At 44.6% G+C, this 17,322-nt stretch overlaps 1 protein-coding gene across 1 annotated transcript in view; it reads right to left on the reverse strand.

The window, feature by feature from the left end:
* GTF2F2 (general transcription factor IIF subunit 2) overlaps positions 1 to 17,322 on the reverse strand; it is a 90,036-nt gene that overhangs the window by 25,040 nt on the left and 47,674 nt on the right. The window contains exon 6 of the mRNA XM_038761850.1: positions 16,241 to 16,322. Coding sequence (XP_038617778.1) covers positions 16,241 to 16,322 — 82 coding nt within the window. The remainder of the gene's footprint in view (positions 1 to 16,240; positions 16,323 to 17,322) is intronic.

Below are 17,322 nucleotides of genomic sequence, written 5' to 3' on the forward strand. Positions count from 1 at the left end.
CAATAAATACCACTGACTGACTGAACCTTCATTTTAGATAAACTACTGAACTTGGCCACATTCTTTTTAATTTTTCAAAGATGCACCATGTTATTTCCGTAATACCTCGACAAAACCTGAGGTGCTTTTTGTTACTGGATCATGTTTATTCAACACTGCCTTTGGTTAATCACAAAAGCCCTCATTCCCACCCCTGAAAATGTTAACCAGAAGACAAGCGTGATCTGAACTAGCAGGATTTTGAAGTGAATAAATCCAAAGCCATACATATTGTCAGGAAGTTTTCTGTTACATGGTCCTCAAGGGATTCATTGATTAAAAATTGAAAATCACTTCATGAACATTTGCAACTCGGGAACTGTTTTTCCTCTTAATGAGAGAGGAAGAAATCTACTGATCTTATGGGGAGACTGGATGAAAAGGCATGATAAATGCCTCCCTGGGCTTTGGTTTCCTACAAAAACTATTCCTAAAGTAACTCAAATGAATGATAAAGTCTCATTTCGAGTCCATATATCGGGACAAGATTTTACGAACTCTATCGTGACTTTCTGCTCCTGGCATTAGTGTAGGGGCAGTTTCCCTTTCTGCCCGAAAGCCTCTCACAGTTGAGGCTGTGAACAAAATCTGGGTGGAAAAGACTCTTCACGCTCCACAGACTTAAGCTCTCAGCTTGACAAGCTTTCCTTGCATTCTCAACTCTGCTGAAAGCTTCATGCTTCACATTTTCACTTTCAAATATGTCCATTTTTGCTAAATAACCAGTTTTTTTACAAAGATTTATCGTGAAGAGTTAGCTTTAAGAATGTATGTGAACACTATTCGAGTTGAAAACCTAATGCACGCAAACAACTTTCAGCAGGATCATTTTCAAATCCACTGTAAGAAAAAAATGCACGCTAGTTATGACTATTACAATTACAGTCCTAATGATGTCCAAACCCATCTGGTATACATCAATCAATGGCATTTATTGAGCACTTACTGTGTGTGGAGGGCTGTACTAAGTGCTTGGGAGAGTGCGGAGGTGGATACTTTCCCCACCCACAGTGAGCTTACAGTCCAAAGGCATATGAGCTGCTGATATTTCTTGCATAAGGAACTACGGGAAACGGTAAAGATTTAGTTTTCTTATAATAAGATGGCTTGTTTTGGGGATCCTTAATAATAATAATAATAATGGCATTTATTAAGTACTTACTATGTGCAAAGCACTGTTCTAAGCGCTGGGGAGGTTACAAGGTGATCAGGTTGTCCCACGGGGGGCTCACTGTCTTCATCTCCATTTTACAGTTGAGGTAACTGAGGCCCAGAGAAGGGAAGTGACTTGCCCCAAGTCACGCAGCTGACATTTGGCGGAGCCGGGATTTGAACCCATGACCTCTGACTCCAAAGCCCGGGCTCTTTCCACTGAGCCACGCTGCTTCACTAAAATCCTTCAAAAATAACACCTTGAATACCATGTTACAACCTCTAAATATGAACTAGTTCCCCTGATATTTAAAAACTGACAAAATATTAATTCAAAATATGGCTTTCAGGCACACATAGTAATTACTTTTACTTAGGCGTTCTGGAATACAGTATCTGCAGATCTCTGTGCCAATAGTTTGCACATGTTTTTCTTTTTTCTACACATCAGAATCCTAAAAATACACATTACTAGGGAGAGAGTTAAATGCCCGTGGGCTTAAGTCATTCCCTTAATGGAGGGGTTTGATCTGGAACCTTTATCAAATAATAAAAGATTTTTGCGTATTGTGAGAACCCAGGCATCTTCATGTGAGCTCTTCCCCATCCTACGACAGATGGTACAGCTGTGCTATTTGCTGCGATCGAGATCGGCTCAGGTTTCTGAAACTGTGAACTTCCCCAATTTGAGCAGATCGCACCATCTGCCTCGGCGAACGCTCATTAGAGAATGTATATTTTCCTGTATCTACAAACGAAGCCGTTGCCATCAGAGGGGAAGTGGGGCTTGATGAGCGTTCTGTGGGACTCGACTAAATGATGACTAAGAAGCCACGGATTGAGTTTAGAGGAAGAGGGGAAACAATAAAATACCTGGAAGTCGAAAATCAAGGTAGTTCAAGGGAAGCAGTGCAGCCCAGGGGGAAGAGTGCGGGTTTAGCGGTAAGTGGACCTGGGTTCTAATCTTGGCTCCACCATGTACCAGCTGTGTGACCTCGGGCTTAACTTCTCTGGGCCTCATTGTCCCCAACTGTAAATTGGGAGTGTAACACCTGTTCTCTCACCTACTTCGACTATGAGCCCCACGATGATGACAGCATTTGTTATTTTTTTTTAATGGCATTTATTGAGCTCTTACTATGTGCAAAGCACCGTTCTAAGAGCTGGGGAGGTTACAAGGTGATCAGGTTGTCCCACGGGGGGCTCACGGTCTTAATCCCCATTTTACAGATGAGGTAACTGAGGCCCAGAGAAGTGAAGTGACTTGCCCAAAGTCACACAGCTGACAATTGGCGGAGCCGGGGTTTGAACCCATGACCGCTGACTCCAAAGCCCGGGCTCTTTTCCACTGAGCCACGTTACTTCTCTTAATATTATTAATAATAATAATAAATGATAATGGTACTTGTTACGGGCTTACTATGTGCCAAGCACTATCCTAAGCACTGGGGCAGATACACCATCATGGCGCAGGAGCTGAGGGGGCCGGTGCTCGTCGACGACGACAAGGAGCAGGACGAGGAGGAGGAGGAGAGGCCCCACCGCAGTCCCGGTGAGGGAAGACAGGGCAGGGAGGAGGATATGTATATATATCCCGTATCCTGTATATATGTATATACCTGAATATATGTATATATGTTTGTACGTATTTATTACTCTATTTATTTATTTTATTTGTACATATTCTATTTATTTTATTTTGTTAATATGTTTTATTTTGTTGTCTGTCTCCCCCTTTTAGACTGTGAGCCCGCTGTCGGGTAGGGACCGTCTCTAGATGTTGCCAACTTGGACTTCCCAAGCTCTTAGTACAGTGCTCTGCACACAGTAAGCGCTCAATAAATATGACTGAATGAATGAAGTTAATCAGGTTAGACACAGTCCCCATCCCACACAGGGCTCACATTCTTAATTCCCATTTTACAGAGGAGGTAACTGGGGCTCAGAGAAGTTAAGTGCCTTGCCCAAGGTCACACAGCAGACATGTGGTGGAGCCGGGATTCGAACCCGGGTCCTTGTGACTCTCAAGCTCGTGTTCTATCCACTAACCCATGCTGCTCCTGAGCACTTACGCACTTACCATGCATCAATCACTATTCTAAGCCCTGGGGTACATAGAAGTTAATCATATTCGGGACAGGGACTGTGCCTAGTGCTTAGCACATATTAAGGACTTAAATACCACAGTTATATCAATGAAATCAATGGTGTTTATTAAGCACTTACTATGTGCAGAGCACTGTACTGTAACACATCATCTTGTACATTATTTATATATTTAATTATCACGATTATGAGGGCTGGCCTGACAGTAGTGAGACAAAAATAAACTTTAGTTAACTTTGACCTGCCTAAGACCACCCTCAAGTATAAGTGACAAAGCTCCTATAACCACGGTCAATTTAAATGTGAACAGACCTGTGAGCAGACCAACACCTAAGAATTAAGTAACCCCCTCAGAAAAGGTTAAAGCAAATTAGATAGCCCCATTCCCCCTCAGATCCCAAAGCCATGAAGCATTTCTTTTAATGTCTAGGATCACGGCAAAAGCGACTGAATTCTCCTCTAGCCGAAGCTACAAATTAACCTGGCCAACTCTTCAAGACGCGGTGTTTCTTCTCTGTTAATTCCTATCATTTTAAAACCGCCCTGCGAAATGCTAGCCGGAGCATAAATTTGAATTATTAGCTATAGATCCTGTCACGCTGTAGCATGTATCGGGCGCAGAACTAAAGCACTGCTGCCATGGAGACAAAGGAACCTGCTATTCCATTTGTGGAGCTACCAGTGGTGGCTGAGGAATGCCAAGAACCACCGAGCCCGGCCAACCAACTTTATAATTTGGGCTTAGCAACAAACGCAAGGAGAGGCTGCGCCGGTTCTAATCACCCAGCGGCAGATCAAAATGAGCGGAGATAGGAAGGGAAAGATGCCCTGTCCCCAGCGCAGTACCAGCTGGTGTTGCAGCGAGAGTGCTCAGCCACCACTTGTATTTATTGAACGCTTACTGTGGGAGGAACACCGTGCTAAGCGCCTGGGAGAGTACTATAAAACCGAGTTGGTGGTCACGTTGATCATGAGCAATGCCTCCACTTTCTCCGCTCTCGTGACTTTCCACGACCACTTGTTATCCTTCCTCTACATCTCCCAGATGACCACTTATCTTTCCTCTGTATCTCAGAGGCAGTAGCCAATTCTTTTCCAAAAGAGCTTCGGTCATTATGTTCAAAAGATCTGCTATTACCAGCTGGCAGCACTTCAACCCAAACCTTTATTGAGAACTGCCAATTATTGTTTCAATCACGTTTTCGATATCCATCTATCACCTCGCATACCCTTGGTCTACAACTGTGAATTAGAAACGAAGACGACGATATCACACCTGACACTAAGAGGCTGTTAGTTCGTAGCTACGTTTTATAAACTTGGGATCAGCAGAACAAGCAATCAATCAATCAATCGTATTTGTTGAGCGCTTACCGTGTGCAGAGCACTGGACTAAGCACTTGGGAAGTACAAGTTGGCAACATATAGAGATGGTCCCTACCCAGCAGTGGGCTCACAGTCTAGAAGGGGGAGACAGAGAACAAAACCAAACATATTAACAAAATAAAAGAAATAGAATAGATATGTACAAGTAAAATAGAGTAATAAATATGTACAAACATGTATACATATATACAGGTGAACACCATCCCTGCATCGAGCAGAAATTCCTGACTACCAGCTTGGAGGGATTCAATCAGTTCTCTGTCCCCAGTTCAAATCTGCTCCTCTCTCTTCATTGTAGCACCAACCTACTCACTGAGCCTCGATTCATCAATCGATCGTATTTATTGAGCGCTAATTGTGTGCCGTGCACTGTACTAAGAGCTCGGGAGAGTACAATGTAACAAGGTAACAGAGTTGGTAGATACTTTCCCTGCCCACAACGAGCTTGCAGTCTGGTGGCGGAGGAAGACAGACATTAAATATACATAAATAAATTACGGATATACGTAAGGGCTGTGGGGGTGAGGTGCGAATCCAAGGACCTCTCTTGCCACTGACCTCTTGTTTACTCCCTGCTTATCGCTGAAACTCTCTCCCTCTTCAGCTCCAACAGTCTGCTACTCCTTCCCACATCTTCAAAGCCGACTAAAATCGCGTGTCTTCCAAGAAGCCTTCCCCAACTACACTCTCCTCTCTAGAATGTAAACTCCACCGAGCAAGGATCAAGCATACTAACTCTATGGGCCTCTCCCGAGCGCTCGGAACAGAGCAAGTGCTCAAAAAACACTACTAACAGGAAAAAAAAAATGAATAGGAGGAAAAAAGGGACATTCTTTCAGGTGGACGGCACCACTGTATTATTCATTTATTATTTGTGGACTGCAGGAAGCATATCCAGAGCTGTTAAATCAGACTTCACCCTAAAATGCTTCCAATGAAAATTACCCAGATTTACGGGCAAAGGCAGCGCGAAGATAAAAGCCACAGCCTCCAAGGTTTATTGTTAGGGAAGTGGCTTAAGAACAGGAATGGTATTTAACTGAGGAGGAGGCTACAGTGGATTGGAAATATGAAACCTAAGTTTATAGTTGCAGCGAAAATGTGTTATTTGATTTTTCTTTGAAAATTCTTAGCATGACATTGTTTTGCCCTTGCTACAGTTCTTTAAAAGTCACTGTTTTCTGTTGGGAGGCAGCTTACTAATCAAAGAGCAATGTCATTCCTACTGAAAAGACTCATCGGGTATAAGGTCAGTAAAAAGGAAAGACTGCCGAGTTCAGATATAAATCTTATCTTCTTCAAATCAGTTTATCTCAACGTAAACAGCAAGCAAAAAACCAGGAGGCAGCGATAAAAATGTCATTCTGTCACTCATTCTTGGTTGGGGAGATTTAGAACATAAATACACATGCAGAATTAAAGCTCACAACCTATTCCAAAACCAGGCAATCTCTTCATACAGAATCTGAAAGCTGCCCATCCCCTCGGAATTATTTTTGAACATGTACCGGGGTCACAGTATGAACAGGTCAGATTCGAGGGTTTCGAAACGACTTGTTCCGCCCGTGATGCAGAGTCGGGGGAAAAAGGCAACAAGGTCTGGATTCACAATCAACAATTCAGTGGAATACATTTCCACGGTCTGGCTTTTCAGGACTCGGAAAGCTGAATCCTCAGGGAGTTTAATTAGCAATTCCTTATCGTGCATCACGTTTTCAGACAGATGCTACCACTGCATCACACCGATAACAAGAGGGCCCAGTGACACCTAAGACAGCTTCTAAAATGAGATTTTGGCTACCGTGGCTGTCTAATCATACGTGACATTAAATACTACCAAAGGGAATGACGATTTTCACACTCAACAGGTTCACCTTCTTCTATCATCAACAGGTTTTCTTTTCCCCAGATCATGACTAGTTACTCATATCATCATGAGGAATAACGCACGCATACCTTTGGGTGTGAATCAATCAGTCCTCTGACTGTGAGCGCCTCGTGGACAGGGAATGTGTCTACCAACTCTCTTGTGTTGTACTCTCCCAAGTGCTTAGTGCAGTGCTCTGCACACAGTAAGCGCTCAATAAATACCATTAATTGATTGACTTACTGTGCCCTTACAAGCACTAAGTGCCTGGGAAAGTACCTTACAACAGAGGTGTTACTGATGCTGAGATTTTTATCTGTGTGCAAGGCTGGATGAAAAGACTGATTCAAGCTCCTTTTGGATTGTAAGCTCATTGTGGTCAGGACACATATCTACCAACTCTGCTACACTGTACTCTCCAAAGCACTTAGTACAGTGCTCTGCACTCAGCAAGTGCTCAAATAAATACCACTGATGAGATGAAGGTATATATCCGCCCCCTTTCCACAAGCTGCTTTTCATTGGGAAGTCTTGTTTTACTCAGATACTGAGTGAAACTCAGATACATATCTGGCTAGAAACCTTTATGAGGTTCCTTTGGGAAAATACTGGGAAAAGTTCATTGATTTAAATATCGCAGCACTGATAGTCTATCAATTCTTCTCAATTCCTGCGCTGAACAACGTTACTGAAGTTATTTTTACAGGAAAAAGTACTGCTAAAATTGCACTAAAAATAACATCATCATCATCATCATCAATCGTATTTATTGAGCGCTTACTATGTGCAGAGCACTGTACTAGGCGCTTGGGAAGTACAAATTGGCAACATATAGAGACAGTCCCTACCCAACAGTGGGCTCACAGTCTAAGAGGGGGAGACAGAGAACAAAACCAAACATACTAACAAAATAAAATGGAAAATAGAAGTACAAAATGTTAGTTAAGTACTGAGTTACAATGAAATACCATAAGGCATTCACAGACCACCCCCCCAGCTACTCCAAATTTTGTGGGAAATCCACTACATGTAACTTTCCTATAGTCAGTGATTATCATTAACATCATCTAAAAACGCAGCCCTCAAACTTGTACTCTAACCAGCTCCGGAAAGCTGTGTCTATAAGCTGAAATGTTCCAAGTAGGAATAGGAACTGACTTCCTCATAGGGACAATGTTATAATAAATGGAAAATTGGTTCTCAAATCAAGGCCGGAAACCCTATTTTGACTAAGATTATCCAGGACTGCCTACTAAGTCAATTACAGATGAGTAATATAACTACCTTAATTTATTTAATGTACTTTCAAATAGCAATTATATCATTGACTTATTCTGAAACGAGTTTACTCTTTACGGGTATTCATTTTCAATCAAGAAGGAGCACATTTGTCTCCTACACTTGGAAATTATCTTGAGAAGGGAGAAAAAAGCGGAGGGGTCAAGGGCCTCTGTGCTGAAGGGTTTGCCAAGCAGGGTTTGTTTCGGCATTTAGACTGTTAAATGTTAAAGTGGCGGTGACAACGGTCCCTGTCTTCTCTCCAGTTTGGGATCTTTTTGAGGCCAGGGATTACGTTTTACTCAGGTCTTCTATGCACTTTACCATGTATGCCCTGCACCTCTATATACATATATATACATATGTATTGGTCATCAACCAATCAATGGTATTTATCAAGCACATAATAATATTAATTGTGGTATTTGTTAAGCATTTACCCTGTGCCAGGCACTGTACTAAGCGCTGGGGTGGATACAAGCAAATTGGGTTGGACACATTCCCTGTCCCACACGGGGCTCACAGTCTTAAACCCCCTTTCATAGGTGAGGTGACTGGAGCCGAGGCACAGAGAAGTTAAGTGACTTGCCCCAGGTCACACAGCAGACAAGAGGCAGGGCTAATCAAAATATAGCACAATGGCCTGCAGGAGTTGCTATGGCTTCTGAAAGTGCTAATTATCCACTGGAAGGATCTGGTTGATGATCTCATCCGTCAATGATCGCATTTATTGAGCGCTTACTATGTGTGTGCAGAGCACTGTACTGAGCACTTGGCACAGGCGATCTCACAGGTACAGTGAGTCTCTGGTTTCACACAGACCCCTTAAAAGCCTTCCTTAAAGTTCACTTTGACCATCACATGAAGGCACAGACAACCGAGTCCAAACTGGAATTAGATACATAAAGGCGCACATCTGTTCTGTTAAAAACACATTTCTAGGAAGGACGGATCTTTCTCTACAAAAAAGCGTGGCCCAAAATGGGAACTCCAAAGTATTTATTGAGTCCTTTTGGGTACAAAGTTCAAGAGAATTTGAAGATGGGATCCCTACCCTGAAGCCGCTTAGAATCTAGCCCGGGGGGCTGGTGTGAAAATAAATTAGAGATAAGTAACAGCGTTCAAAGAAAGGTCCCTAGGTGCAACTGAGAGTCTGTGTGGGCACACAGGTGGAAATGTGGGAGGGGAGGAGATTAGAAATTAACTTGGGTGGGACTCTGTGATTTCAGAAGGGCTTTGAAGATAGGGAGAGCAGTGGCCTGTTGGGGTGTGAAGGGGAGGGAATTCCGGGCAGGAAGAGAGGGAATGAATAAGAAGTCAATGCCGAAAACGATGAGAGTGGGATGCAGGGGAGGAGGCTAGCTGAAGGCACCTGAATAAACCTGGAGGCATTAAGAAAATAACATTTCCCACAGTAATCTTTGAGGCAGAAGCGTGTTCTAAGTAGACAGAACAGAGGGCCTGGGTTCTAATCCCAGACCTTGGGCCAGTCACTTTGCTTCTCTTTTTGGCCTCTCCCAAGCAACAGTGGTCTGCACACAGTAAGCGCTCAATAAACGCAATTGACTGATTGATTACTTGTGCCTCAGTTCTCCTACTTAGATTGTAAGCACCATGTGGGACAGGGACGGTGTCCAACCTAATTCACTTGTATCGACCCCCAGCTCTTAGAACAGTGCTTGAAACATAGTAAGCCCTTAACAGATACCATTAAAAGCAACAAACACACACAAAAAAACACCTCAGAAAAGACCGGGTGAGACACATCTTACAGTATTGTGCTTGGTACTGAATACTAGATTCGAGAGGCTATATGGGCAGAACATCAAGGATTCAGGAAAGGGATAAGCAGAGTTATGAGGAATCAGGATAAGTGATACTGCATTATTAAGAGTAAGAGGCAAATCAGTAAATGGTTGGATGTGACAAACTTAAAAACAAGCATATTAGAGCTATCCAAGAGTTACTTCCAGTGGAACTAATTAGAAATGGAAAAGGTAATAAAATACAAGTGAAAAAGTTTCCCTTTGCTCATCTCTGATTTCTCTTATTTTTTTCCACTCTCTCCTGGGACCAGATGGCCCCAGGCCTCGGTTAAAGGCATTTAAGCTTTAAAGAACCTCGGCTCATTAGTTAATTTGGCTTTCAAAAGCAAGAATCTCACTCCCTGCTTAACTGGAAGTGGAGGGCGGGGAACAGCGCTCTGAACAGAGTGAGCGCTCAATAAATACCACCGATTTACTGCTAAGTCCAATCTAGCATCGGTATATCGACGCACAAATCATTACCTTTCTCAATGACTTCGCGCTGCTTTCATTGTTGCAGTCAATAAGCTTTTCCCCAACGGCCAATTTAGCATTCATGTATTTTCCTGATTATTTAGGGCCTCCTATTTACCGATGAGCTTTCTGTTGCTTCTATCAGCTGGACGAATCCTCTTTCTCTCCGACCTATGGCGAACTTGGCAGCTTGTACCCACATCTTCCCCGGGGCCAACTGTGAGTCATGGTTCGCCCTTCCACCGTACATTTCTGGCTCTTCCCAATGGGCTCCGCACAAAGTTACATTATGCATTAAGTACTGTACTTCCCCAAGCGCTTAGTACAGTGCTCCGCACCCAGTAAGCGTTCAACAAATACGACTGATTACATGAATGAAATGAACGGTGAGCCTCGGGCCTGCTGCGGCTTCTTTGGGGCAGGGCACGTATAATAATAATGGCATTTATTAAGCGCTTACTATGTGCAAGTGACTCTGTTATACTATCCTCTCCCAAGCGCTTGGTTTAGTGCTCGGCACATAGTGAGCGTTCAGTCAATATCACTGATTGATTGACATCAGGAGCAAGAACGTGGGCTAAAGAATGGACCCTAAACGAAAGCACCAAACGCTCTCATCCCCACCGGTCGGGTTTCCGTCGGGGGATCCGGGGTGCGATGAGTTCCAAGGGAGGTAGGGCTGAAGCACATTGTGAAGCGCAATGTGTGGTCTTCGCCCACATCGGCCAGCTCCGGGCAGAACCGAGAGTAGCGGTTATGTCCCCCCGATTTACGCAGTGGCGTTCTCTCCCCTGGATCGCCAGCGTGGCTCAATAAAAGCCATCTATGACGACGAGGAGGAGGATGAGTCCTTAAGGATCCACAACCCACATCCTTCGCCACGGATTGTTTCAACAACACGTTCTAAAATGACACATTCTTTTTAAGGAAGAAAACAGAAACGGTGTAGAAAGAAAAGAATAACCCATTTAATTAATATGTGACGTGGTACGTTATTTCTCTCTGGATTCAAGTCAGAATTGCCAGAACTAAACGTGCTCAGATGCCAATATTATAGACGGTGAGAAGAAAAGGCTTTAGTATCGCTTCTGTTCCTTTCTGGAAAACTTGCTATTAGTAAGGGATTCCTCTGATTCGGGAATTTCCCCAAATGAGACTGAGGTCTACCATATTAGCAAGTTGCTTTTTAGCGTCCCGATGCCAGAAGCCTAGATAGTTTCTGCCACACTGTGAGAGGTTAGAAACCCACACAGGTACAGTATAACCCTCCCACAGGAAAGAAACCCTGCACTACAATCTGTTTTCTGAGGCCTGATGTCTCACTGGAGAAAAATAGCTTTCATTTTCTTTGGCATCTTCCCGTGCTGCTCCAACAGGGAGAGACATTCACCAGGTTGGTGAAGCCAGTAGGAAGCAGGAAAGGAAGAACTTCTTGAAACAATGCCCAAAGGAATTTCAGATCTGAAATGCCAGAATTTGAGATCATACAGTTTCGAAACAACCGCTTCCACTTGTCCCCCTCTTGTCATCTTCTCAGAGAAAACACACAATCAGTTCGGTTAGAAAGGGATATGAAGTGTGAGGGAGGGATAACGGGGAGAAAGAAAGGCAGGGAAAGGGTAAGAGGTAGTTTAACTGCCTATTTTGAGCCCCAGACTTCCTTTCATTAATGTGCCCTGGGAGTCGGAGGACCTGGGCTCTATTCCCAGCTTTGCCATTTGTCTGCCACGTGACTTTGGGCAAGTCGCTTACCTTCTTTGAGCCTCAGTTTCCTCATCTGTAAAACAGGGGTACACTTCTTGTTCTTGCTCCGTGGGTCAGGGACCGGGTCCGACCCGATTAACTTGTATCTAATGCAGTTCTTAGTACAGTGGCCGGCACGTAGTAAGCGTGTCGACAAATCCACAAAAATAATGAAATTTCTATTTGCTGGATCAAAAATTCCCTCCTAAAATAGGGGTGCAACTCAAATCTTGGCCCCCACAAAGGAGTAACTGGGGAAGGAAAAAAAGATTTCCTCCAGGTGGATGAGTTGCTAGGATTGCCTATTACAGAGATGTGCATACTGCAGGCTTTCAATAAAGACCACTGACTGATTTTCGGAGCGGCAGCCAAGCACATTTTAAGATTCCTCTGAGGCTGACTGGCCTCTAGTTAAGTACCGGCAGCAAGAAACTGATGAGATTTGTCCAGGATTTCAGAAAGAACTCTGAAACAAAGACCCCCCACGAGTACTCTGCACCCAGTAAGTGCTCAACGAATACCACTGATTAACTGATAAGATTTTTTTCAAATAGCGATTCCCATTATTTCCATTGAACTGTATTTTTTTTTTAAATTGCAGTTATTGTATATATTGAATTGTGTCAAGTATTAGTATTAAATGACATCTTACTGATTTTTTTTTGGTATTTGTTAAGCGCTTACTATGTGCAAAGCACTGTTCTAAGCGCTGGGGAGAATACAAGGTGATCAGGTTTTCCCACGTGGGAAAATGATTCTCATTTGATTCAAAAGCCGTAATGTACTCTCGAAATATGGCTGTGTCACCCCTCTTACCAGAAAACAATTTTTTACAAGAAGAACAGCAGAATTGGAATTTCTAGAACTTAGGCAAGATCATAAATTATAAACGAACATAGCTTCACCCCCCCCCCCCCGACAAAAAGAAAGCCCCATTCCTGATGTTGCCTTTTTTCTTATCATCCAGAGTACCGCTCAACTGCTAAATGTATTAATTTGAAATCTCCTGTGTCAATTCATCTATTTCTAGACAGCCACTTGAAAAAAAGCACTAAATTCAACATTGCATTATCTTTGGCAGATGAATTATTATAATTCCCACATCCAACTGATCATTCATTTTGCTTTCTTGCTATATCTACCGGGCTCTCATTTAAGAGGGCTCCAAGAGAAAAGGGTGGCTAAAAAGCAGTCTGTGCAATATCATCACCGGGGCCCTTTCCATATTGAAATGATCCTTGCACTTGCTCCCGCCTGATAAATAGCCACATCAAAATGCTACGTGTTGAACGTGTTGTCCATAAGGCAGGGCTCCAAGGAAATCTCTGCACCACTGATCTTTAGTCAATTCTGTGGGATATCACGCTTTCCAAATAATGCTAAGCTGGTCTGAGATACCTGGATTGATGCCCTCCTTTCGAACCACGTTACAGGTGTCGAAAGGTCTCACCTCCGCAACATCGCCCTTTCCTCTCCATCCATACCGCTATCCTGCTCGTTCAATCTCTCATCCTATCCCGTCTGGACTACTGCATCAGCCTCCTCTCTGATCTCCCATCCTCCTGTCTCACCCCACTTCAATCTATACTTCACCCCACTGCCCGGATCGTCTTTGTGCAGAAACGCCCCGGGCATATTACTCCCCTCCTCAAAAATCTCCAGTGGCTACCAATCAACCTACGCATCAGGCAAAAACTCCTCACTCTCAGCTTCAAGGCTGTCCATCACCTCGCCCCCTCCTACCTCACCTCCCTTCTGTCCTTCTCCAGCCGAGCCTGCACCCTCCGCTCCTCAGCCGCTAAACTCCTCACTGGGCCCTATGTTTTGTTTTGTTGTCTGTCTCCCCCTTCTAGACTGTGAGCCCGCTGTTGGGTAGGGGCCGTCTCTAGATGTTGCCAACTTGTACTTCCCAGGTGCTTAGTACAGTGCTCTGCACACAGTAAGTGCTCAATAAATACAATTGGATGAATGAAGGAAAGGTCCTTTCTCCCTGACCCGCTACAGTAATGTAGGAGGAATTATCAGTTGTTTTTCGGAGACACTTGAGCCCAGCCAAGGGGCTCTGATCAGGGAGCAGAGAGGGGGAAAGAGTAAGATACAGTCCAGGGGAGCTTCGGAGAGGGGCCGCTACAGGACCACAGAGTTCAGGTCTACCACTGGTCCAATCGCCTCTCCATCCCTCAATCCCTCGGGGATAGCTCCCTGCAGCTGCCACTGCCGCCGCCACCACCATTTCCACAGCCCTTAACACGTCCCCGTCCCCCACAATTAGGGACTCTGCCCACAAGTCCTTGATCATCTTTCTGCAGTGTGATCATGTTTTCTTTCACCATGCCCATTTAGATGGGCTTTGCATTTAAAAAGACCAACATCCCAAGAAAAGGACTAACAGTGAAATTCAAAATGCTTCAAAAGGCTAGACAAAGAAATCATCTTCGGGGTGGGGGGGGGGGGGTGTTTAACTGCTCCCCATCACATGTTTCCATGTGTAAATGTGATGCTTTGAAGGATCCTGTGAAACACTAAACCAGGAGAAGCCACCATTAACCAAGCAGGAGAGGTGTGAAACCAGGGCATATATTCTTCTCATGGGCAACAAAAAGAGTTGTCCATCAGTTGATTCTCTCCTATTTAGCTGCTCTTGTGCCCCTCTTCACTCCAGTCTTTGCTCTTCACTCACCCCACCCCCCCCACCAAAAAAAAACCCCTAAAAACCTACGAGTTCCTTATTCTCAACTCTCCTGCCTCTGACTGATCAATCAATCAATCCCCACTTTCCCCTTGCCTGGAGCACACCCCCTGCTTCACCAAACCACATCTCTTCCCCTCCTTTAAATCCCTCTTACCAACCCCCTCCTACAAACTCTCGTGGAGACTTTCCTGGATTAAATCATCCCAAACCCTTGAGCTTGCCATCCCAACAGCAACCTAGGCACTCAAGTACCTATTGATTAGTTTGGGTTCATTACGTATGCAAAATCTTTCACTCATTATTATCAATTTATGCCAACTGTCACCCCCCATTTGCCTCAATTCCACAGGGGCAAAAATCACATTTATTTTTTTGGGCTGTTCCCCATGTAACTGCACAAGAAGCAGCATGACCTAGTGGAGACAGCATAAAGCAGCAGCAAGGCTCAGTGGGAAGAGCCTGGGCTTTGAAGTCCGAGGTCATGGGTTCGAACGCCGGCTCTGCCACTTGTCAGCTGTGTGACTTTGGGCAAGTCACTTGATTTCTCTGTGCCTCAGTTCCCTCATCTGTAAAATGGGGATTAAGACTGTGAGCCCCAGGTGGGAGAACCTGATCACCCTGTAACCTCCCCAGCGCTTATAACATTGCTTTGCACATAGTAAGTGCTTAATATATGTCATTATTATTATTATTATTGTAGGCCTGCGAGTCAGAAGTACCTTGGTTCTAATCCCGACTCTGCCACCTGTCTGCTGTGTGACTTTGGGCAAGTCACTTAACACCTCTGGGCCTCGATACCTCATCAATAAATACGATTGAATGAATGAATGTAAGACCGTGAGCCCCCTGTGGAACATGGACTGTGTCCAACCTGATTAACATGCATTTACCCCAGGGCTTACTACAGCGCCTGGCACATACAAAGTTGCTTAACAAGTTGCTTGGGAAGCAGAGTGGCTCAGTGGAAAGAGCAGGGGCTTTGGAGTCAGAGGCCGTGGGTTCAAATCCCGGCTCCGCCACTTGTCAGCTGTGTGACTTTGGGCAAGTCATTTCACTTCTCTGGGCCTCAGTTCCCTCATCTGGAAAATGGGAATGAAGACTGTGAGCCCCTCGTGGGACAACCTGATTACCCTGTATTTACCCCAGCGCTTAGAACAGTGCTTTGCACATAGTATGCGCTTAACAAATACCAACATTAATTAAGTACCATAAAAACAAACAGACAAAAAAGGAAAAAAAACCCCACAGGGCCTCAATTCAATGTCGCTGATAATTAGAAGGCTCCAAGAAACTTCAGAAAGGTGTGACTAAGGAGCCGATACGATGCCCTGCTCTCCATGGTCAAATCTCTCGCTTCTCCTCCTACCTTTTTCTTTCTCAAGCTTCTCTGAGTTGGCTCTTTTGGCTTCCTTTCCTACCAGAGCACATGCCACCTACCTGAATGCAATAATGCCCCTCTTCCTTCCCAGATGCCACTGTTGTTGCCCCCACTTCTCTCCTGCCTGCCCCTCCACACCTCACCCTGGCCGCTATCATCCATCAAATGGTGGGCCTTTGCCTTCTTCACGGCCATGAGCTCCTAGAACTAGCAAATTCAAGTACCTATCACCAACATTTCCTTCAGAAAAACGTTCCAGAAACCTAAAATACATATGCCACAATTCCAAGAAGGATTTAAGGTCAAGACAAAATACCAACCTCTTCAGTTTCATATAGTTTTCGCTGGCAGCAGGTCTACATTCAGCTCGCTGTACGACTATTCCTTCCAAAGAAAGCTTATCTAGAGTGGACAGAAAAAGAAATGAGTATATTTGGGCGGGGGGAGGACATTTATCTTGCAGGGCTGCTCTTTGACACAGCAAGCATGAGGGGCGGTAATAATAATAATAATGGCATTTGTTAAGCGCTTACTATGTGCAAAGCACTGTTCTAAGTGCCGCCTTGCTATCGGGTGGCTCGGAAGAAAGAGCCCAGCTCTGGGAATCAGAAGCCGTGGGCTTCAGTTCCCGGCTCTTCGAGGAGGGGAGATATATCTGCTGGGCCTCGCCACCTAGAGTTGCGCTCCGTCAAAGATAACTAACTGGTCAATCAATCAATCAATCAATCAATCGTATTTATTGAGCGCTTACTGTGTGCAGAGCACTGTACTAAGCGCTTGGGAAGTACAAATCAGCAACAGATAGAGACAGTCCCTACCCAACAACGGGCTCACAGTCAACCTGAGAGGAGGCTGGAGTGTCTACCAAGGAAACCATCTGTGGGGCTATCATCATCATCATCAATCATATTTATTGAGCGCTTACTGTGTGCAGAGCACTGTACTAAGCGCTTGGGAAGTACAAGTTGGCAACATATAGAGACAGTCCCTACCCAACAGTGGGCTCACAGTCTAAAAGGGGGAGACAGAGAACAAAACCAAACATACTAACAAAATAAAATAGATATGTACAAGCAAAATAAATAGAGTAATAAATATGTACAAACATATATACATATATACAGGTGCTGTGGGGAAGGGAAGGAGGTAAGATGGGGGGGATGGAGAGGGGGAGAGGAAGGAACAGCACAGCCCCGATGCTCTGCTGTGGCTGCTTCAGCCTTAACTCCGTGCACTCCACACCTTGCTGCATCCCGCCGCCTACACGCTTCCAGGACTCCCCGTCCCGAAAGGAAAACGATGGGCAAGGCAGGGACAGGAAGACAGAGAGAGAGAGACAGAGGGAGACAGAGCCCTGCCAAAGTCCCTCTCGCTGTCATCAATTCCTTCACAGAGGTTCTCA

This window comes from Tachyglossus aculeatus, chromosome 20, assembly GCF_015852505.1.
Source record: "Tachyglossus aculeatus isolate mTacAcu1 chromosome 20, mTacAcu1.pri, whole genome shotgun sequence".
Classification (NCBI taxonomy): domain Eukaryota; kingdom Metazoa; phylum Chordata; class Mammalia; order Monotremata; family Tachyglossidae; genus Tachyglossus; species Tachyglossus aculeatus.